The 23,957-nt window shown below is 44.1% G+C and overlaps 1 protein-coding gene across 1 annotated transcript; it reads right to left on the bottom strand.

Moving 5' to 3' along the window:
• Positions 1-3,078: 3,078 nt before the first annotated feature.
• On the bottom strand, positions 3,079-11,658 carry LOC107652282 (serine/arginine repetitive matrix protein 2-like). Its single transcript, XM_056826134.1, has 2 exons — positions 6,019-11,658; positions 3,079-4,530 (listed from the first exon to the last, which is right to left on the bottom strand). Exons 1-2 carry the CDS (start codon positions 11,224-11,226, stop codon positions 3,079-3,081), a joined length of 6,660 nt encoding a protein of 2,219 aa, XP_056682112.1. The 5' UTR covers positions 11,227-11,658.
• Between the last annotated feature and the right edge of the window lie 12,299 nt (positions 11,659-23,957).

Genomic DNA, 23,957 nt, shown 5'->3' with positions numbered 1-23,957 from the left:
AAGAATGCTTGGAAGTTCTTGAAAATTCTATCCTCCTTCTGCCCCAGAAGGATTATGCTCAGTTTTTCTGGGTAAATTATTCTTGTTTGTAAGCCTAGATCCTTTGCCTTCTGGACTAGCATATTCCAAACTCTTAGCTTCTTTATAGTTGTGGCTGCTAAATCTTGTATGATCTTGACTATAGCTCCTTGGTACCTGAATTTCTTCTTTCTGGCTACTTGAGGAATTTTTTCTTGAGCTGTTTATAATATCCCTGGATATATTCCATTTGAAGTTTCTTCTAGGAAGTAAAGATGGATTTTTTCCAATTTCTACTTTGCTCTCTGATTTGAAGATATCTGGGCGATGTTCTTGTATGATTTCTTAAAATGTGGGCTTTTTGTTTAATTCATGGTTTTTAGGTAAATGATTCTTAAATGATTTCTCTAAATCTTTTTTCTGGGTCAGTTGTTTTTCTTATGAGATACTTTATATTTTCTTCTATTTTTTCAGTTTTTTGACTTTGCTTTATTATTTTTTCATATCTCAAGGATTCATTAGTTTCTATTTGGCCAATTCTAATTTTTAAGGAATTATTTTATTGAGCAAGTTTTTGTGCTTCTGGTTCTAAACCATCAATTCTTTTTCATAACTTGCTTTCCTAGCTCTCATTTCCTCCACCCTTATTTTTTTCTTCTGCTCTTATTTGTTTTTTTTTTAACCCTTACATTCTATCTTAGAATTAATAGCATGTATTGGTTCTAAGGCAGAAGAGTGGTAAGGACTAGGCAAAAGGGATTAAGTGACTTGCCCACTGTCACATAGCTAGAAAGTGTCTTAGGTCAGATTTGAACCCAGGGCCTCTTATCTCTAGGCCTGGCTCTAAATCTTAACCAACAAAAAAGGAACTTTTTTTTCCCTTTCTAAATTGGGTTGAGAGGAAAGACTTGAGAGAATGCAAGAGCATGTGTCCAAGATAAGGTGAGACTTTTTTAACAAGACTTTTGAGACTTGTAAAGATAAAAGCTGTTACCTATCCATCACTGTTGATTTATGTGTGACCTATAACTTCTAGATGGAACCTGGAAAGCATTCTTAGGTATTATGAAGCTCTAGGGAAGAAACTGAAGATGTTAGGGGCAAAGGTGGCATTTTCATCACTTCTGCTGATTATTGGTAGAGGATTCATAAGAGAATGAGGATTTGGGAAGTCAGCATCTGGCCAAGAAGATAGTGTCTGAGGGGGACAGTTAATTCCATCTAGTTTCCCTCTTTCCCACATTAGTACTATCTCCATGAGATTACCTTTTCTTTATACTGTTTATGTCTTATATGTACAAGTTTTGCAATATTTTCTATTAGAATTTTAGCTCCTTGAGGACAGGGATCTTCCTCCCGCCCCTTCTTTGTAGTTCCAGCCCTTAGCATAGTGACTGGCACATAGGAAGAACTTAAATGCTTTCTTGATGAGTGACAAAATGTGCTCTGGATCTAGGACAAAGTACAACTAAGAAGGACTAAGTCTTGCAAATCTGATTTAGATTTATTTATATTAAAAAGGGTCAGAGAAGGAGAGAACTACTTACAGTTAATGGGAATAACTGGAACAATAATAATAGCTAGCAATTATATAGCACTCTGAGGTTTGCAAAGTACTTTATAAATCTCATTTTATCCTCACAACAGCCCTGGGAGATGCTATTATTATTCACACTCTTTAGCTGAGAAAATTGGCTTGCTCAGGATCACACAGCTAATGTCTAAGACTAGATTTGAATTCAGGTCCAGAGTTTGATCACTGAGCCATCTTGCTGCCTGGGAATAGAAATGATAGCTAGTATTTATATATCATTTTAAGATTTACAAGATGCTTTTACATATGTTATTTCATCCTTGTCACAATCCTGTGAAGTAGATGAAAGAATAGCAGAAAAGAAGATGGATAATGAACTGGAGTTATTATCTGAGAAAAAAAGACAGCCTCAAAACCTGTGGCTTTGGCTGTCTATGCAAATTCCTAAAATGTGAGTAAAAAATAGGGTGAAACAGAGATTTGTAAGGAGGCAAATATGACCTCATAAAGCGTCACTCAGATGAGTGACTCATAGGTGAGATGAGACTCATAACTAAAATGGGACCCTGAAATGATATAGCTTTTTAAAAAATGTAATGAATAGAATTTATTTCTAGGATCTTAGCCCCTCCCTTTCCTCCTCTACACCATAGAAAGCATCATCAGGCAAACAGATATGTATATATAGATTGTGTCTGTTGTGTTTTCTATTTTTAGTACATTTTCTGGTGGTAAACATTCTATACGTGTATATATGTACATATTATATGGATATAACTTATTTAAAAGGAAAAAGGGTAAAGGAGGGAGAAAGAAAGATGTTGGGGTGAAGTGGGAAGGGGAGAATGAGGTAGTATTGTATACCAAAAAGATTAAAAAAAAAGCACAGAACCAAAGGTAGGGAAAAAATGAATGCATTTTAATGAAGGTCAACAGTCAGAGAAGCAACAGTGATGTGATCATAGGACTATACCACAGATAGCCAGATCAGAAGAAATCAGTCAATCAATCAGTTAAATGAATGAAGAGACAAAAACAGATGAATGCATAAGTAAAGAATAACAATAAAACAAAGAGATTAGATTAGTTACCCCTTATCCCTTTCCCAGGGTCTCTTCTAGTTCTAATTCTATGATCCTATGTTTACCCAGTTCCTAATCTGTTTATTTCTCCTGACATCAGATGGAACTCTGACCCTAGACCCAGAGAAAGCTTTGAATCTATTCTCAGACTGAGCCCTGACTCCAAACTGTGTCTTGACCCCAACATGAGACTGACCACTGGCCCTGCAGCCAGAGTGAACTCTGGCTCCATCTCCAGGCTGAACCCTGACCTCAGTCCCAGAATAAGCCCTGAGCTTTTCTCTAGGTTGAACCCTGACTCCAGCCCCAGGCTGAGCTCTAAAATCAGTCATGAACCAAGTTCTGTCCCTGACCCCAGACTGAGTCGTGGAACTGGCTCCAATGTGAGTTTCTTCAGGTTAAAACCTGACTTATCTGAGCCCTGACTCCAGCCCCAGACTAAGCTTACACCCCAGTCCCAGTCTTAGGTCTGACCCCAGCCACAGACTGAGCCCTCTCCCCAGTCACAGACTGAGCCCTCTCCCTAGCCACAGATTGGCTCTCCCCAGCCACAGAATGACTCTCCTCAGCCACAGACTGAGCCCTTTCCCCAGGCACAGACTGAGCCCTCTCCCCAGCCACAGACTGAGCCCTCTCCCCAGCCACAGACTGAGCCCTCTCCCCAGCCACAGACTGAGCCCTCTCCCCAGCCACAGACATAACCCTCTCCCCAGGCACAGACTGAGCCCTCTCCCCAGGCACAGACTGAGCCCTCTCCCCAGCCACAGACATAACCCTCTCCCCAGGCACAGACTGAGCCCTCTCCCCAGCCACAGACTGAGCCCTCTCCCCAGCCACAGACTGAGCCCTCTCCCCAGCCACAGACTGAGCCCTCTCCCCAGCCACAGACTGAGCCCTCTCCCCAGCCACAGACTGAGCCCTCTCCCCAGCCACAGACTGAGCCCTCTCCCCAGCCACAGACTGAGCCCTCTCCCCAGCCACAGACATAACCCTCTCCCCAGGCACAGACTGAGCCCTCTCCCCAGCCACAGACTGAGCCCTCTCCCCAGGCACAGACTGAGCCCTCTCCCCAGCCACAGACTGAGCCCTCTCCCCAGCCACAGACTGAGCCCTCTCCCCAGCCACAGACTGAGCCCTCTCCCCAGCCACAGACTGAGCCCTCTCCCCAGCCACAGACTGAGCCCTCTCCCCAGCCACAGACATAACCCTCTCCCCAGGCACAGACTGAGCCCTCTCCCCAGCCACAGACTGAGCCCTCTCCCCAGCCACAGACTGAGCCCTCTCCCCAGCCACAGACTGAGACCTCACTCCAACCACAGACTGAGCCCTCTCCCCAGCCACAGACTGAGCCCTCTCCCCAGCCACAGACTGAGCCCTCTCCCCAGCCACAGACTGAGCCCTCTCCCCAGCCACAGACTGAGCCCTCTCCCCAGGCACAGACTGAGCCCTCTCCCCAGCCACAGACTGAGCCCTCTCCCCAGCCACAGACTGAGCCCTCTCCCCAGCCACAGACTGAGCCCTCTCCCCAGGCACAGACTGAGCCCTCTCCCCAGCCACAGACTGAGCCCTCTCCCCAGCCACAGACATAACCCTCTCCCCAGCCACAGACGGAACCTTCTCCTCAGCCACAGACGGAACCTTCTCCTCAGCCCCAGACTGAGCCCTCTCCCCAGCCACAGACTGAGCCCTCTCCCCAGCCACAGACATAACCCTCTCCCCAGCCACAGACATAACCCTCTCCCCAGCCACAGACGGAACCTTCTCCTCAGCCCCAGACTGAGCCCTCTCCCCAGCCACAGACTGAGCCCTCTCCCCAGCCACAGACATAACCCTCTCCCCAGCCACAGACGGAACCCTCTCCTCAGCCCCAGACTGAGCCCTCTCCCCAGCCACAGACTGAGCCCTCAACCCAGCCCCAGTCTTAGCTCTGAACCCAGCCACAGACTGAGCCTTCACCCCAGCCCTAGTCTTAGCTCTGACCCCAGCCACAGACAGAGCCCTCTCCCCAGTCACAGACTGACCCCTCATCCCAACCACAGACTGAACCCTCAACCCAGGCACAGACTGACCCCTCATCCCAGCCACAGACTGAGCCCTCACTCCAGTCACAGATTTACCCTTCATCCCAGCCACAGACTGAACCCTCTCCCCAGCCACAGACTGAGCCCTCACCCCAGCCCCAGTTTTAGGTCTGACCCCAGCCCCAGACTGAGCCCTCACCCCAGCCCTAGTCTTAGGTCTGATCCCAGCCACAGACGGAACCCTCTCCCCAGCCACAGACGGAACCCTCTCCCCAGCCACAGACTGAGCCCTCTCCCCAGCCACAGACTGAGCCCTCTCCCCAGCCACAGACTGAGACCTCACTCCAACCACAGACTGAGACCTCACTCCAACCACAGATTTACCCCTCATCCCAACCCCAATCTTAGGTCTGACCCCAGTCCCAGAATGAGCCTTCTCCCCAGCCCCAAACTGAGCTCTCACCCCAGCCACAGACTTATTCTTCACCCCAGCCACAGACTGACCCCTCACCCCAGCCACAGACTGACCTCTCACCCCATCCCCAGACTGACCCCTCACCCTAGCCACAGACTGACCCCTCACCCCAGACACAGACTGAACCCTCACCCCAGCCACAGACTGAGCCCTCACCCCAGCCACAGACTGAGCCTTCTCCCCAGCCACAGACTGAGCCCTCATCCCAGTCACAGACTGAGCCCTCACTCCAGCCACAGAATGACCCCTCACCCCACCCACAGACTGATCCCTCACCCCAGTGCCAGTCTGAGCCCTGACTCTGGCCCCAGACTGAGCTTTCACCCCAGCCCCAGTCTTAATTCTGGCCCTATCCCCAGATTGACCCCTCACCCCACCCACAAACTGACCCCTCACTCCAGCCCCGGTCTGAGTTCTGATTCCAGCCCTAGACTGACCCTTCACTCCACCCACAGACTGACCCCTCATCCAAGCCCCAGACTGAGCCCTGACTCCAGCCCCAGATTGACTCCTCACCCTATCCACAGACTGAGCCCCAGTCTGAGTTCTGATCCCAGCCTCAGACTGATCCCTCATCCCACCCACAGACTTACCCCTAACCCCACCTACAAACTGATCCCTTACCCCATCCCCAGACTGACCCCTTACCCCACCCACAGACTGACCCCTCACCCCAGCCCCAGAATGAGTTCTGACCCCATCCCCAGACTGACCCCTCACACCACCCACAGACTGACCCCTCACCCCAGTCCCAGAATGAGTTCTGACCCCATCCCCAGACTGACCTCTCACCCTACCCACAGACTGACCCTTCACCCCACTCACAGACTGACCCCTCACCCCACCCATAGACTGATCCCTCACCCCACCCATAGACTGATCCCTCACCCCACCCACAGACTGAATTCTGACCCCAGTTCCAGTCTGAGCCCTGACTCTAGCCCCAGAAGGAGTTTTCACCCCAGCCCCAGACTGACCCTTCACTCTAGCCCCATACTGAACCCCGTTCCCTACCTCAGATTTATTACTGACCCTGAAACCAGACTGAGCTCTAGATTTGTCTTTAGATTTTTCCTTAACTTCTTTCCCAGGCTGAGCTCTGATGCCAACTGCAGGTTTAGTTTTCACTCTGAACCCAGACTTGACACTGGGCCCAGACTTTGTCCTGACCTTAGCTCCAGACTGAGCCCTGACTCCTTTTCTAAACTGAGTCCTACCTAGGGTTCTAGGCGGAGTCCTGACTTCAGATTGAGCCTGGACCTTGAGCCCATACTGAGCCTTGACCCTTTCTTTAGGCTGAACATTAGCCAGGGTTCTAGGCTGAGTCCTAACTTCAGACTGAGCCCTAGAACTGGCTTCTGATTGAGCTCTGATATCTTTCTCAGGCTGATTCTTGGCCTCAGTCATAGATGGAACCCCCAACCCGGCTTCAGGCTGAGAACCAGTTCCAGTCATAGATAAAGCCGTCAATCCAGACTGATCCTGGATCTCCAGCACAGATTGCTCCTTAGTCTCAGCCCCAGAGTGATCTTTGAGATTGGTTTGAGCCTTGGCCTTGGTCACAAACTTCTTCTCAAGATGAATCCCAGAATGAGGACTGACTTCAGTCAAAGAACAGGTCCTGGTCAGGGCCTGAGACTGGACCCTGGGCCCAGACTGAACCCTAGTCTGAATCCCAGACCAAGCACTGTCTCCCATCAAAGAATGAGCCCTGCCCTGGGTCCGAGGCCTGACTCCAAGTACAGAAGGAGCCCCAACATGAACACCAGATTGGGCATTGACTTTCATCATAGAATGACCTCTGACCTCAGAGTAAGACCTAATTCTAGGCACAGAGGGAGCCCCAGATTGAATACTGACTCCAGCAAGAGATGAAGCCCTGACCGCAGAGTGAGACCTAATTCTAGGCATAGAGGGAGCCCTAGATTGAATATTGACTCCAGCCAGAGACGGAGCCCCCTCAGAGTGAGACCTAACTCTAGGCACAAAGGGAACCCCAGACCAAACACTGACTCCAGCAAGAGATGGAGCCCCCTCAGAGTGAGACCTAACTCTAGGCACAGAGGGAAGCCCAGACCGAACACTGACTCCAGCAAGAGATGGAGCCCCCTCAGAGTGAGACCTAACTCTAGGCACAAAGGGAACCCCAGACCAAACACTGACTCCAGCAAGAGATGGAGCCCCCTCAGAGTGAGATCTAAATCTAGGCACAGAGGGAAGCCCAGACCGAACACTGACTCTAGTCAGACATGGAGCCCCCTCAGAGTGAGATCTAAATCTAGGCACAGAGGGAACCCCAGATTGAACACTGACTCCAGCCAGAGACTGAGCCCTGACTTCAAAGCAAGACCTAATTCTAGGCATAGAGGGAGCCCCAGATGGAACACTGACCCTTGTCAGAGACTGAGCCCTGACTTCAGAGCGAGACCTAATTCTGGGCACAGAGGGAACCCCAGATTGAACACTGGTTCTAGTCAGAGACTGAGCTCTGACCTCAGAGCGAGATCTAATTCTGGGCCCAGAGGGAATCCCAGATTGAACATTAACTCGAGCCAGAGACTGAGCCCTGACTGCAGAGGGAGACCTAATTCTGGGTACAGAGGGAACCCCAGATTGAACACTGACTCCAGTCAGAGATTGAGCCCTGACTTCAGAGCGAGACCTAACTCTAGGCCCAGAGGGAGCCCCAGATTGAACACTGACTCTAGTCAGAGATGGAGCTCTGACCTCAGAGCGAGATCTAATTCTGGGCACAGAGGGAACCCCAGATTGAACACTGACTCCAGTGGGAGACTGAGCCCTAACTTCAGAACGAGACCTAATTCTGGCCACAGAGGGAGCCCCAGATTGAACACTGACTCCAGTCAGAGACTGAGCTCTGACCTCAGAGCGGGATCTAATTCTGGGCCCAGAGGGAACCCCAGATTGAACACTGATTCCAGCCAGAGACCGAGGCCTAATTCTGGGCACAGAGGGTGCCTCAGATTGAACACTGACTCCAGTCAGAGACTGAGCTCTGACCTCAGAGGGAGATCTATCTCTGGGCCCAGAGGGAACCCCAGATTGAACACTGATTCCAGCCAGAGACCGAGGCCTAATTCTGGGCACAGAGGGTGCCTCAGATTGAACATCGACTCTAGACAGAGACTGAGCCCTGACTTCAGAGCGAGACCTAATTCTGGGCACAGAGGGAGCCCCAGATTGAACACTGGTTCTAGTCAGAGACTGAGCCCTGACTTCAGAGTGAGACCTAACTCTTGGCACCGAGGGAACCCCAGATTGAACATTGATTCCAGTCAGAGACTGAGCCCTGATCTTAGAGTGAGACCTAACTCTTGGCACAGAGGAAACCCCAGATTGAACATTGACTCCAGTCAGAGACTGAGCCCTGATCTCAGAGTGCGACCTAACTCTGGGCACCGAGGGAACCCCAGATTGAACACTGACTCCAGTCAGAGACTGAGACCTAATTCTGGGCACAGAGGGAACCCCAGTTTGAACATTGACTCCAGTCAGAGACTGAGCCCTGATCTCAGAGTGCGACCTAACTCTGGGCACCGAGGGAACCCCAGATTGAACACTGACTCCAGTCAGAGACTGAGACCTAATTCTGGGCACAGAGGGAACCCCAGTTTGAACATTGACTCTAGTCAGAGACTGAGCCCTGATCTCAGAGTAAGACCTAACTCTAGGCACAGATTGAACACTGACTCCAGTCAGAGACTGAGACCTAATTCTGGGTACAGAGGGAGCCCCAGATTGAGCATTGACTCCAATAAGAGACGGAGCCCTGACCTCAGAGTGGGACCTAACTCTTGGCACAGAGGGAACCCCAGATTGAACACTGACCCCAGTCAGAGACCGAGACCTAATTCTGGGTACAGAGGGAACCCCAGATTGAGCATTGACTCCAATAAGAGACGAAGTCCTGACCTCAGAGTGAGATCTAACTCTTGGCACTGAAGGAGCCCCAGATTGAACACTGACTCCAGTCAGAGACTGAGACCTAATTCTGGGCACAGAGGGTACCTCAGATTGAACATCGACTCTAGACAGAGACTGAGCCCTGACTTCAGAGCGAGACCTAATTCTGGGCACAGAGGGAGCCCCAGATTGAGCATTGACTCCAATAAGAGACAGAGCCCTGACTTCAGAGTGAGACCTAACTCTTGGCACAGAGGGAACCCCTGATTGAACATCTACTCTAGTCAGAGACTGAGCCCTGACTTCAGAGCGAGATCTATCTTTAGGCACAGAGGGAACCCCAGATTGAATGCTGACTCCAGCCAGAGACTGAGCCCTGACTTCAGAATGAGATCTAACTCTGGGCCCAGAGGGAGCCCCAGGTTGAATGCTGACTCCAGCCAGAGACTGAGCCCTGACCTCAGAACGAGACCTAATTCTGGGCACATAGGGAGCCCCAGACTGAACACTGATTCCAGCCAGAGACTGAGCCCTGACCTCAGAGGGAGATCTATCTCTGGGCACAGAGGGAGCCCCAGATTGAACACTGACTCCAGCCCGAGACTGAGCCCTGACTTCAGAGGGAGATCTATCTCTGGGCACAGAGGGAGCCCCAGATTGAACACTGACTCCAGCCAGAGACTGAGCCCTGACTTCAGAGGGAGATCTATCTCTGGGCACAGAGGGAGCCCCAGATTGAACACTGACTCCAGCCGGAGACTGAGCCCTGACTTCAGAGGGAGATCTATCTCTGGGCACAGAGGGAGCCCCAGATTGAACACTGACTCCAGCCAGAGACTGAGCCCTGACTTCAGAGGGAGATCTATCTCTGGGCACAGAGGGAGCCCCAGATTGAACACTGACTCCAGCCAGAGACTGAGCCCTGATTTCAGAGGGAGATCTATCTCTGGGCACAGAGGGAGCCCCAGATTGAGCACTGACTTCAGCCTGAGGACTGACACCCACATTAGACTGAGCTTTAACTTCAGAATGAGCTCTAACCCCAGAACGGGACTCAATCCCAACATTAGACTGAATCCTGACTCTGACATCAGAATGAACCTTGACCCCAGAAGGACATTTGATCCCAACTTTAGACTGAATCTTATTCGTAGACTCGGGCTTTATCTCAGCATAAGATGGAGTTTTGCTCCCAGACTGAACCAAAACTCTATAACTAGACTGAATCTTGCCTTCAGATTGAGCCCTGACTGCAGCCTGAGCCCCAGCCCCAGAATGAGCCCTGACCCCAGATTGAGCCCTGGCCCCAACATTGGACTGAATCTTGCTTCCAAACGGAGTCCTTTCCCCAGATGAGGCCCCAACACAAGATTGGGCCTTGGCCCTAGATTGGGCCCTGACCTCAGGCTGAGCCCTGTCCCCGGAGTGAGCTTTATCCCCAGACTGAGCCTTGACTCCAGATTGGGCCTTAACTCCGACTTTAGGCTGAGCCTGTACCACAGAGTGAGGCCTGATTCCAGTTAGAGACTGAGCCCTGACCCTGTCTGTGGGCTGAACCTTGACTCCATATTGATCTTTGACACAAGGCCCAGAATGATTCTTGTCCCTAGCCTCATCCTTATAACTGATGTGGATCCCAGACTGAGGCTTGACCCTGAGCCTAGACAGATCCCTGACTCCATTCTCAAACTGAGGCCTGAAATTGGCTATGGCCTGAGACCCGCCCTCGACCCCAGACTGACCTCTGACCCCAACCAAAACCTGGGCTGTGGCCTCATCCCCAGACTGAGATCTAAGCTCAGCCCCAGAATGAGACCTGAGTCTGGTTTCAGACTGACCCTGGATGTTGGCTCCAGGAACCCTCACTGTATTATCCCCAGACGGAGCCCTAACCCTAACTGTGGGCTTAGGACTGGCTCTAGTCAAAGCCTGAGGCCTGGTCCCAGTCTTAAACTGACCACTGGCCTTAGCTGGAGCCTGAGCTCTTACCCCAGCCCTAGCCCCAGTGAGGGACACAGACTGAGCCTCAATCCCATCCCCAGCCTGAGCTGAGGCCTCTGTCACAAACTCAGGCTGCTGGTCACCCCCAGACTGAGCCTGGACCCCAACGCCAGACATCTCCTTGTCCTTAGCCCCAGACTGAACCCCAGTCAGCCTCTGTCCCGTGTTCATTCTGTTTCTAAGTTTAGGAACAGGAAGGGGACCCGTGGCCTTAGGTCCAGGGTCCTAGCTCCGGGGCCTGGCAGGTAGATACAGATGAGACTTCCGAAGATAAGGGCCTTGAAACAATGGGAGGCTGTGTGGCTGGTCCCAGCCTCCCCTCTGTCTCAGAGCCACCTCCTGTCCCGGTCCCCAGTCCCCAGTGACAGGAAATGAGGACTACGGGGTCATTAATTCCAGAAGCCGGCCTAGGTGGAAGGCAGGCTGGGTTAGGGGTGGGGGAGACAGGAAGAAGCCTAAGGAGAAAATCTCAGAATCTCAGAGCCCAAAGGCCTTTAGAACAGGGAACAGAGGAGCTGAGCCAGAGAGAGCTGAGAGACCACCTCCTCCTGCCCCTCCTTTCCTCCCACAGAGCAGGAGGCAGAGAATCCTGGGGAGGAAGGGGGGTGGGGGGGAGGTCACATGATAGAACAGGCACTGGGAGTCATGGGGCCACTGTGCAGGGTTAGAACTAGCAGGGACACAGGAACCTGAGGACACAGGATGTCAGAGCTGGGAAAGACCTTAGAACAGAAAATGCCAGAGCTGGGAGGGATCTTAGAACAGAAAATGCCAGAGCTGGGAGGGACCTTAGAACACAAAATGTCAGAGCTGGGAGACATCTTAGAACAGAAAATGCCAGAGCTGGGAGAGACCTTAGAACAGAAAATGTCAGAGTTGGGAGAGATCTTAGAATAGAGAATATCAGAGCTGGGAGGGATCTTAGAACAGAAAATGCCAGAGCTGGGAGAGACCTTAAACACAAAATGTCAGAGATAGGAAGGGATTTAGAATACAATGTCAGAACTGGCTGGTGCCTTAGAACAATGAATACTATATTAGGAATAATATTATAGTAGAATATTATATTGAAAGTAGAATTTTAGAACATAGAATGTTAGATCTGGGAAAAACTTAGAAAGCATAGAATGATATAAAAAAAGAGCCATTTAAACCTAAAACAAAGAGAGTAGAATGCTAGAATATCAAATGGTATAACTATCAGGTGCCTTTTACAGCATCCAGTTCAATCTCTTCATTTTACAGGTGAGAAAACTAAGGTGAAAAGCAAGGCAGGGTCTGATACTCCCACTCAGGCTTCCTGATGTTCAGTTCAGGGTTCTTTCCATAATACCACACTGTTTCATTTCCTTCCTTTTTCTAAGCCAGCTAGTCCTGTCTCCACTATTCCACATCTGTGAAAATCCATGGAAAATACCTTTTGAAGGAATGTTAGTATTATTGAGGGGCCTGAATAGCCCTGTGTGTTACTGTTGTAACACACAGGAGGTAGATATGCACATGAAGATAGTCCAGAGTCTCAGAGCTAGAAGAGAAGGGTAAATTGAGGATCCAAATAATTATAAGACTTGGGGGCTGACAGTCTTTTAACCTCCTTCTTCCCTGCCCATCTAGGATATTCTTCTATATACTCTCTAACAAAGGATCTTCCAGGTTCTGTTTAAGATCTCGAGTAAATGAAAACTCATTATCTATTAAAGCAAGCCATTGCATATTCAGAAAGCCCTATTTGTAAAAATGCTCTCCATGTAAGGAAAAGAACACAGAAACAAAAAGGGGACATATGCCTTTTAGAGATGTCAGTGGCCTTATAACACATACAGAGGTCAGATATATGGGGAAGACAGGATGGAGCATGCAGACACATGGAACACACCCTCACTCACAAGCTTATTTCACAGCGAATTTTCAGGTTATGATCTAAGCCCTGGGTTATTGGGTTTTTTAAATTTAATTAAGTAATTAATTTTATTTTTTACTTAAAAGATTTTATTTAATTAATTAATTTAGACTATTTTTTTCCATGGTTACATGAATCATGTTCTTTCCCTCTCCTCCTCCCTCCCTGCTCCCATAGCCATTACACAATTCCACTGGGTTTTACATGCATCATTGATCAAGACCTATTTCCATATTATTATTTGTAATTGAGTGATCATTTAGAGTCTATATCGCCAATCATATCCCTATCGAACCACATGTTCAATCATATGTTTTTCTTTTATGTTTCTATTCTCACAGTTCTTTCTCTGAATGTGGATAGTGTTCTTTCTCATAAGCCTATGGGAGTTTTTTAGATGGAATAGGTCCTTAACTTTAAAGTACCCAGTCCTATACTGATCTACACAGTGATGGGGGAGAAAGAGAGGCAGTCAGGGGGCCCTGACCCTGAAAGAGCTCATATTTTGGTGGGGGTAATGAGAATCACACCCAGGGAACAATTTCAAATAATGCAAATGAGAATGGAATTAAGCATAAAATTTCTTGGTTCTGACTTCAAGTACCAGAGGTACCTGGAAGAGTGTGAAATTCTAAGAATCTGAAGTGGGCAGGAATCATCCTGGTCCAAGAGATACTTCCTGGAGGAGGTGGGACTCAAGTTAGGCGATGAAAGAGGAGTGAGATTTGGAGACGTAGAAATGAGGAGGAAGGGCATTTTTTGGAAGTAATGGGGAATGGTGTGAACAAAAATTAGAAAGTATCCATGTGTGTGGTCTGTTTATATAAATAGTGAAGTGGCCAATTTTCAACTTGAATGTCAAGTTAAAGAGGTAACAGATTTACAAAGCCATCTATGCTCATGTGACAAAATGTTCTAAATCACTCTTGATTAGAGAAATGCAAATTAAAACAACTCTGAGGTACCACCTCACACTTATTAGATTGGCAGAAAAAATTAGATATGACAGAAGAAGAAAATGATAAATGTTGGAGGGGATGCAGAAAAATTGGGGCATTAATGTGCTGTTTGTTGGTAGAGTTTCGATCTGATCCAACCATTCTGGAGAGCAGTTTGGAACTATGCTCAAAGGGCTCTAAAACTGTACATACCCTTTGATCCATCAATATCACTAATAAGTCTTTATCCCCAATTTTTATATTTTTTAAAAGGGGAAAAGAACTTATTTGTACAAGATATTTATTGCATTTTTTTGTGTGGTAGCAAAGACTTAGAAATTGAGGGGATACCCATCAATTGGGGAATGACTGAATAAGTTGTAGTATATGATTGTGATAGAATACTATCATGCAACAAGAAATGACAAGCAGGATGATTTTGAAAAAGTCTGGAAAGCCTTATAAGAACTGATACAAAGTGAAGTGAGCAGAACCAGAAGAACCACAGGGACAGCAATAATTTTTTGACAAACAACTGTGAATGACCTAGTTATTCTCAGCAATACCTAGGACAATACCAGGGACTCAAAATGAAAAATACTATCTGCCTTCTGAGAAAGAACTGATGGGATCTGAATGCAGATTGAAATATACTATATTTCACTTTCTACTTTTTCTTCTTTTTTCCCTTTTGGGAGCTCTTCCACAAAATGACTAATATGGAAAAATGTTTTGCATGATTGCACATGTAAAATTTATATCAGATTGCTTACTGTCTCAGGGAGAAGAAGAGTGGGAGGGAGTAAGGGACGGAGAGTAGGAAGAAGGTAGATAATTTGGAGCTCAAAACTTTTAAAAATATATTAAAATTGGTTTTACATGTAATTGGGGAAAAATAAAATACAGTTTTAAAAAGTTACAGATTTATTGAGGAGTCATGAAAGAGAGTGAAATGACAAAGCCATATTTTAGCTGGATTTAATCTCTCTTGGCTTTTCGTCATTCTTTTTTAAAATCAAAGGGTTGAACAAAGTCATCTTTTTTCTAGTGCTAACATGCTGTGTTGTAAGACCCTCCCAACTCTGACATTCTAAGTTCTAAATTAACTCTTTCTGTCTCTCTGTCTGTCTCTTTCTCTCTTTCTCTTGGTCTGTCTGTCTTTCTGCTCAGAAATCCTAATTTCGTGATTCTTTCCAAGAATGACTAGTGGGAATCTGGTCTAGGGCAAGGGCAATAGGAACTGAGATTTGGGGACAAAATAATGTTTCCTTGAATGGGATGACAATCTAGTGGCAGAAATATTAGAGATCATAATGTCATAGGACTTTGAATTAGGAAAGACCTTAAAAATCAAGTCTTTATATGTAAATTGCATGTAAATCATACACAAATATCTGGATTTCTCTCATTCCCTCTTCTATGAACCCTGGGGGAATTAGTGTCAGAAGGATATTTCCTGATTTTACATTAATGTATCTATGTGGCTGCATTGATATTTTGGTTGGGGGAATAACATATTCATTGTCAATGCACCTCAGCAAGCTATGCCTTATGCTCTGTATTTGAAGTGGGTTCTTATTAGTTAGCATCCCAGGATTCAGAGCTAAAAGGAACCTCAGAAACCAGTGGGTCCAGCCCTCAGAGAAGGAAATTGAAAAAATTTTTCCATTGTTACATGATCCATGTTCTTTCCCTCCCTCTCTCCCTTCTTCCCTCCTATAGCCAATAAGCAATTCCACTGGGTTTTACATGTGTCATTGATCAAGACCCATTTCCATATTATTGATATTTGCACTAGGGTGATGGTTTAGAGTCTGCATCCCTAATCATATCCTCTCAACCCATGTGACCAGGCAGTTGTTTTTCTTCTGTGTTTCTACTCCCACAGTTCTTTCTCTGGATGTAGGATAACATTCTTTTCTCATAAGTCCCTCAGAATTGTCCTGGATCATTGCATTGCTGCTAGTAGATAAGTCCATTACATTCAATTGTGTCACAGTGTATCAGTCTCTGCGTACAATGTTCTCCTGGTTCTGCTTCTCTCACTCTGCATCAATTCCTAGAGGTCTTTCCAGGTCACAATAGTATTCCATCACCAACAGACACCGCAATTTATTCAGCCATTCCCTCATTTTCCAATTTTTTGCCACCACAAATAGCACGGCTATGCATATGCTTGTACAAGTCTTTTTCCTTATTATCTCTTTGGGGTACAAACCCAGCAGTGCTATGGCTGGTTCAAAGGGCAGTCTTTTAGCGTCCTTTGGCCTTAGTCTCAAATTGCCATCCAGAATGGCTGGATCAATTCACAACTCCACCAGTAATGCATTAATGTCCTGACTTTGCCACATCCCCTCCAGCATTCCAGCAGGTGTGAGGTGATACCTCAGAGTTGTTTTTATTTGCATTTCTCTGATTATAAGAGATTTAGAAGACTTTTTCATGTGATTATTGATAGTTTTTATTTCTTTATCTGAAAATTGCCTATTCATGTCCCTTGTCCATTTGTCATTTGGGGAATGCAAGCTCCTAATTTTAAAAATGAAAAAAATGCCAGGCCTGGTGGTTCTACATACCTGTATTCCTTGCTGCTGAGAAGGTGAAGCTGCTGGATCTCTTGCTATGGGAGCTCTGAACTGTAGAAGGCCTAAGGCTGATCTGGCATCAGTATGGTGAGCCCTTAGGAGTAGGGAGTTACCAAGAGTCCCATAGAGAGCTCAGGCACCTGAGTAGAACTTTGGCTAAATAAAGGACAAAGGAGATCTCATAAGACAAAATGGACAATTTCGATTACATAAAATTAAAAAGGGTTGCACAAATGAAAACAATGTAATTGCCGTTAGAAGAGAAAGAGGAATCTGGGGGAATAACTTTTGCAGCAAGTTTCTTTGCTAAGGCTCTCATTTCCAAGATATAGAAGGAACTGATTCAAATGAATAAAAACAAGAGCCATTTCCTAATTGATAAATGGTCAAATAATACAAACAGACCTTTTTTTAAAGAAAGAAATCCAAACTATCAGTGGCCATATGAAAGATGTTTTGGATCACCCATAATTTGACCAATGCATATTAAATCAACTTGGAGGTTCTACCTTATACCCAAAAGGTTGACAAAATTGACAAACATAGAAAATGACAAATGTTAGAAGGACCTCAGGAAAAGAGACACATTAATACTCTATTAGTGGAACTGTGAATTGGTCTAGTCATTCTGTAAAGCAATTTGGAATCATGCCCCCAAAGTTACTAAATTGTGCTTACCCTTTGACTCAGCAATACCACTCCTTAGCTGATAATCAAAAAGATCTAAGAAAGAGAAAAAGGACCAATATATACAGATATTTATAATAGCTCTTTTTATTATAGCTAAAAACTAGAAACTAAGAGGATGGGGGAGATATCACTTGGGAAATGGAAGGAGGGAAATAATTGAGGTATATGAATATTGTTGGAATACAATGGTATATGGATATAATAGAATTCTTTTGTGCTATAAGACATGATAAATCCTAACTATGTGCCTTTGGGCAAGTCATTTAACCCTAATTGCCTCAACCTTGCCACTCTTATGTCTTAGAATTGATAATAAACTGAAGGTAAGGGTTTAGGGGGAAAAAAAGACATGATAAAAAGGATAGTTTCAGAGGAAACTAGGGAAAAATGAGAACCAGGAGAACAGCTTATACAACAGTAACATTATTAAGATAAACATCTTTGAAAGGCTTAATAATTCTGATTAATACAGTGTCAATTATGATTCCAGAGTACCAATGATGAAGCTTTCTACCTATTCATCTCCTGACAGAGAAGTAACAGACTCAGGGTACACAATGTTCATAGCCAAAGGAGGAATTTGTTTTGTTTGACTCTACATATTTGTTATAAATTTTTTTGTTTTCCTTTTTTTCATTAGGGAGAAGTGGGAAATAGAGAAAAATATTTTTGTTAGTTGAAAAAAAAAACCATTAAAATTTTAAAAGTCAACTATAGGAAGGCAGCTAGATAGAGCTAGATATCTCAGTGGATAGAGATCCAGGCTTGGAGATGGGAGATCATGGCTTCAGATCTGGCCTCAGCCCCTTCCTACCTTCCCTGGACAAGTTACTTAAACCCTACTTCCTAGCCTTTACCATTCTTCTATTTTAGACCCAATTCATAATATTGATTCTAAGATAGAAGGTAGGGATTTTTTAAAAAAGTCAAACATACACAAAAAAGGTAACTGATAATTAGGAAGTCTTGTAGTTATCTCAAACTCAACATGTCCAAAGCAGAACTCATTATCTCTCCTCCCCAACTCCTTCCAAACTTCCTTATGGTTTTTGAGGATACCTCCCATCTTTCCATCAATTAAAGCTCACAGAATCAGTATCATCCTCAACTCTTCTCTTGCTTTTACCCCACACAACTAATCTGTTGCTGAGTCTTATCATTTCTGCCTTTATAATATCCCTTATATACCCTCCTCTCTACTCAGCTACCACCAAGGTTCAGACCCTCAGCAACACAGCTGGATTATTGCAGTAGTCTTCTTGTTGGTCTTCCCAATACAAATCTCTCCTCATTCCATTCCATCTTCCACTGAGCTACCAAAATGATTTTCCTAAAGTGGTCTGATCATTTCATGTTCCCCCTCAAATACAATAATCCCCAATGGCTTCTGATTGTCTCTGGGATAAAATATAAAACCTTCTATTTGGCTTCACCATCTGGCCCTTTCTTGCCTTTCTATTCTTACACGTCACTCTCCCTCCATGTATTCTGCAGTCCATTGACACTGGCCTCCTTGTTCCTTGCACATAACACTCTGTCTCATTTCATCCTCTTTAGCTTCCCTGTCTTTTTCCAGATTCAGCTCAAATCCTACCTTCTGCAAGAGGTCTTTCCTGGTCCCCATCCCTTCCCCCTGACTTCTAATGCCTTTCATTTGAAATGATCTCCCATCAGCTCTGGATATACCTGTATATGTGTTCATTCTTTGCATGTTTTATCCATCATTAGATTGTGAACCACTTGAGAGCAGGGACTGGTATTTGCCTTTCTTCATTTTCCCATTGCCGGCTTATTGACTGACTGAGTGATAATCTGGAAAGTATACAGATAAAGAGAACGGGGGTGGCAAAGAGCCTTGAGTGCAAGTTTGAAGAAAGTGGTTTGGGGAAGACTTGGGAGGACATGCTGGCAGCTTCCACACATTTAATGGGCTGTCATGTGGAGGAAAGTTTAAATGTGTTCTGTTTGGCTCCAATAGCCAGAATTAGGAGTTTAGGGTGGAAGGGCAAAGAGGACACTTAGGTCTGATATTAAGAAGATAAACTTTTTTCTCTTTTTTTAAAATTTTATTTTGTCAATTTAGGACATTATTCCTTGGTTACAAGAATCATATTCTTTCCCTCCCCACTTCTTCCTGTAGCTGATGCGCAATTCCACCGGGTTTTACATGTGTCCTTGATCAGAACCTATTTCCATGTTGTTGATGTTTGCACTAGGATGATCATTCAGAGTCTACATCCCCAACTGTATCCCCCTTGACCCATGTAATCAAGCAGTTGTTTTCCTTTGGTGTTTTTACTCCCACAGTTTTTCCTCTGGATGTGGATAGTGTTTTTTTCACATAGACCCCTCCGGGTTGTTCAGGATCACTGCATTGCCACTAAAGTCCATTACATTCGATTGTACCACAGTGTATCAGTCTCTGTGTATAATGATTTCCTGGTTCTGCTCCTTTCGCTCTGCATCACTTCCTGGAGGTTGTTCCAGTCTTCATGGAATTCCTCCACTTTATTATTCCTTTGAGCACAATAGTATTCCATCACCAACATATACCACAATTTGTTCAGCCATTTCCCAACTAAAGGGCATCCCCTCATTTTCTAATTTTTTGCCACCCCAAAGAGTGCAGCTCTGAATATAAGAAGATAAAAAAATTTTTAAACCCTTCCCTTCTGTCTTGGAATCAATACTGTGTATTGGTTCCAAGGCAGAAGAGTGGTAAGGGCTAGGCAATGGGGGTCAAGTGACTTGCCCAGGGTCACACAGCTGGGAAGTGTCTGAGGTCACATTTGAACCTAGGACCTTCCATCTCTAGGCCTGGCTCTCAATCCACTGAGCTACCCAGCTGCCCTGAGAAGATAAACTTTTAAACAATGTGAATAGTCTAGAGGTAGAATGGACTACCTTTGGAGTTGTTCTTCCCCTATTTGGATATTTTTTAGGCATGAACCCTGACCACTTGTCAGTAATTTTATAATGAAGACTTCTTTTCAAGTATGGATTGGCCTGAGTACCTTCTAAGTCCCTTCCAGCTCTCAAACTCTGCCATTCTATGAAATTATGCCACATTAATCTGGGTCTTCCAGTCCCAACCCATGCCACCATCTTCTACTCCATCTGCTAGTTTTCTCCTGAATCAGAGAAAAAAGTAAGTAGAAGAATCAGGGTTCTATTAGCATCAAACCCAGAAGTTATTTTCATTAAGGTTCTGAGTTCCTAGAACTCATTAAGAACCTTCCTCTAAATCAGCTCCCTCCCTCTCTATGGCTGGGATCCTCTGTCAGGTTCTCAAGTCTCCTAGGGAGAAGAGCATGGCGTATCTGTTCAGCAATAAATTTGTAGTCTAAAGACCCAAGGGTACACTTCTAGCTTTGCCACTTAGCTGTGTGACTTTGGGCAAGTTATTTTCCCTCTCCGAACCTTGATTCCTTTATCTGTTTGTTTGTTTTTGTAAAATAAGGGGCAGTAGATGGACTATTGAACTTGGAATTAGAAAGACCCAATTCAAATATTGCATCGGACATTTATTAGCTATGTTATGCTGGCCTAGTCCCATAAACTCTCTCAGACTTTGTTTCCTAATCTATTAAATGGGAATAACAATAACACCTACATTACTGGAGGATCAAATGAGATAATATATGTAAATTATTTTGCAAACCTTAAAATGCTCTATACATGCTCTCAAGGGAGGTGATGATGATGATGATGATGATGATGATGATGATGATGATGATGAGTTGGACCAGATGATCACTGAAATCTCTTCTAGCTCTGATCCATAGGATTCTCTGGTCCCTCAACATCTGTCTCATTTTTCCCTCACTGACTCATGATTCATCTTCAAAGTGGCTAGAATGGGTTCTCCAGACTGTTCTAGTGCTGGTCCGGGCAAAACCAACTCCTTAAAACAGAGTTGGAAACAGTTTTGTGATGAAAGTAATTCATTATGGCATTGAGAAAGTGTACTCTAGCTGGTCCTACTAAGATGAGTATGAGTAATAATTTGTGACCACAGTCTGAGGACCAGCCTCATTAAGTACACAGAGTCTCACCACTAAGTGATGAGGTCACTAAATGATGAATTCTTTGGTCTGGAAAATTAAAAATTTTAAATGTCCTTCAGTGTGTGGAGCCTCACTTTGGCCTCTTCAGTGATACAGTAGAATGGTGGGAAAGGGGCAGAGGATGTTTAGACTAATTGCACACGTTTTTTCTTTTCTTTTGTGTCATTATATGCAGTATTCTTTTTTTCCCCCGAGAAATCATGGCCACTAAATGTTTAAGTTGGCAACAATAAGGGTCACCATTTTGTTGAGTTCTTTGCAAGTTCAAGGTTTGATGTGTTTTGAAGTTAGTGAATACATGGATGGGCAAGTTCTATTTCTCTTACAAATACAATGCCTACCATACTCTGTATGCTCAGTAAATAAATTTGAATTAAATAAAATAACTGCTAAATTATATTTTGTGAGTCACTGATTCTGAATATTGATGAATGTTAGTATATATTACTGCTAGTATTCCAAATGTTAGATTTATATCTGTAAATCTTATAATTCAATAAGCTTTTAGAGCAATGGTTCTTAACATGAGGTCCATGAATTTCCTTTTTTGAAAATTTTCAATAATTATATTTCAATGTAATTGATTTTCTCTGTAATCTTATGGTTTTATTTTATGCATTTAAAAACATTCTGAGAATGGATCCATAGACTTCACTCGATTGACTGCCATAGGGATCCAAGACATGAAAGAAGGTTAAGAAACCCAGCTCTAGAGAAACTGAAACATGTTAATATTGACCTTCTTCTGATAAATGAAACCAGAAGAGAGAAGGAAGTTGCAGCTAAATTGAAGGATGGCTCACAGGTTTTCCCTGAAGAAGCAAATGAGGGAGTTGGTAGAGCTGGTTTCATTTTGCACATGAAGGTAACCAGAAACATCATTTCATGGGACACTTAGTCATCTTACTGTGTAGCTTTGTAGTTCTCATGATGAGCTTAAGCAAAAAGACCACCATGAAGATAATTGGAACTCATGAGCCAACATCTGTTGTAGGAGATTAGGAGGGAGAGAAATTCTACAGAGAACTGGATGAGATCCTCCAAACTAAGTCAACATGTTCCCTAATACTTGGTAACTTCAATACAAAGGTGGGCATTGGGGAGAAAAGTCAAATATATATATGTATATAGTATATGTATTATACATATATGAAATATATATGTATATGTATTATATACATGAAAATAGAGTTCAGGATGATGTGAAAGAAACCAAAAGTTCTTATGAATTACTCAGAAATCTCAAATTAAAGTACCATTCTTCAGGGGATAGCTAAGTGGCTAAATGGATTGAGAGCCAAGACTATAGACAGGAGGTCCTAGGTTCAAATGTGGCCTCAGACACTTCCTAACTGAGTGACCCCGGGCAAATCTCTTAACCCCCATTGACCACTCTTCTGCCTTGAAATTAATACTTAGTATTGATTCTAAGATGGAAGATGAGAGTTTTTTAACATGTCATTAATTGCATCCTTAGAAAGAATCAGGAGAGGCTAGATATGGTAGACACCAAAAAAGAAAGAAATTGATTATATTTTTAAAAGAAATTAAATCTTTGATACATTTATTTTTATAGCATCATGATTTCCAAATATATTATCTGACTTTATAAGCCATCTCTTGTGATAAAGACTTTTTTTTTAAAAAGCACTACAGAAAAACTGATTAACACATCAACCATGTTTGATAATATATATGATATTCCATGTCCTTGGGTCCACACCTCTGCAAAGAGGGGAGGGAAGTATGTTTTCTGACCTTTCTTCCAAGGTTAAACTTGGTCATTATAATTACATATGCTTCAGTTTTCATTTTTTATTCTTGGCATTTATGTTGTTCTTACTGTGTATACTATCTTCTTGGTTCTTCTTACTTCATTCTGTATCAATTCATATGTCCTCCTGTGTTTCTGTGTATTCTTCTCAATTATGGTTTCTTACAACATAGTAATAATATCTTATTATATTAATATACCAAGGCTTATTTAGCCATTCCCTAACCTATGAGCATCTACTTTTTAAGTAGTTCTTTGCTACTACAAAAAGCACTTCTTTGAAATATTTTGAGAGTAATTGATTATACCTTATCAAATAATAAATGGCTGGTTGCTAATATGGGAGTCTTTTCTTAACAAGCTATCTTTGAACAGTCAAATTATCTACTTGTTAGAGCAAATAAAAGTACCAAAATCAGCAGAAAACCATAGAAAAGGATAAAGTTGAGAAGGTACAACCTGCAATTACAGCTCTAACTTTACTCTGAAAACTAGCTATTGATGTGTAAGAATGGGAAATGGTTAAAGGAACAGACTTTGAAAGATATTCATCACCATTTCTTTTATTAGTTTAATTGATATAAATCAGTCACCATAATAAGGAGCCCAAAAGAGACCCATAACTACTTCAGCAAGCAAACACTTACATGTCCTTGGCAAACAGAGAAGCAAGGCAGAAAAGAACCACATTGGCTTATGATGGAAGATTAGGAGCAATAACACATCATAAAATATTAAGGAGCAATGGAAGGAAAAATGGATTTTTATTAATTTTATTATTTAGTAATAAACATTATTTATTAATTAAATTTATTAATAAATAATAAATAAATAATATTATGTATTCATTTCATTAATTAGCCCAGATTAGTTAATTAATCCAAAGCATCTAGACATTAATTAGTAGAAGAAGAATGAAAAAGACATGTTATCATGTTTATAACAAAT

This window comes from Monodelphis domestica, chromosome 4 (genome assembly GCF_027887165.1).
Source record: "Monodelphis domestica isolate mMonDom1 chromosome 4, mMonDom1.pri, whole genome shotgun sequence".
NCBI lineage: Eukaryota > Metazoa > Chordata > Mammalia > Didelphimorphia > Didelphidae > Monodelphis > Monodelphis domestica.
The sequence above is the reverse complement of the archived record's forward strand: the minus strand, read 5'-3'. Positions and strand labels throughout refer to the sequence as shown.

Excerpts from the sequence above, each read along its gene's own strand:
- LOC107652282 (XM_056826134.1), bottom strand. The coding sequence starts at position 11,226 with ATGAACACGGGACAGAGGCTGACTGGGGTTCAGTCTGGGGCTAAGGAC. Across the intron at positions 4,531-6,018 it reads GAATTCAGTCTGTGGGTGGG|TCTGTGGCTGGGGAGAGGGC; the intron begins GTGAGGGATCAG and ends TTGAGGGCTCAG.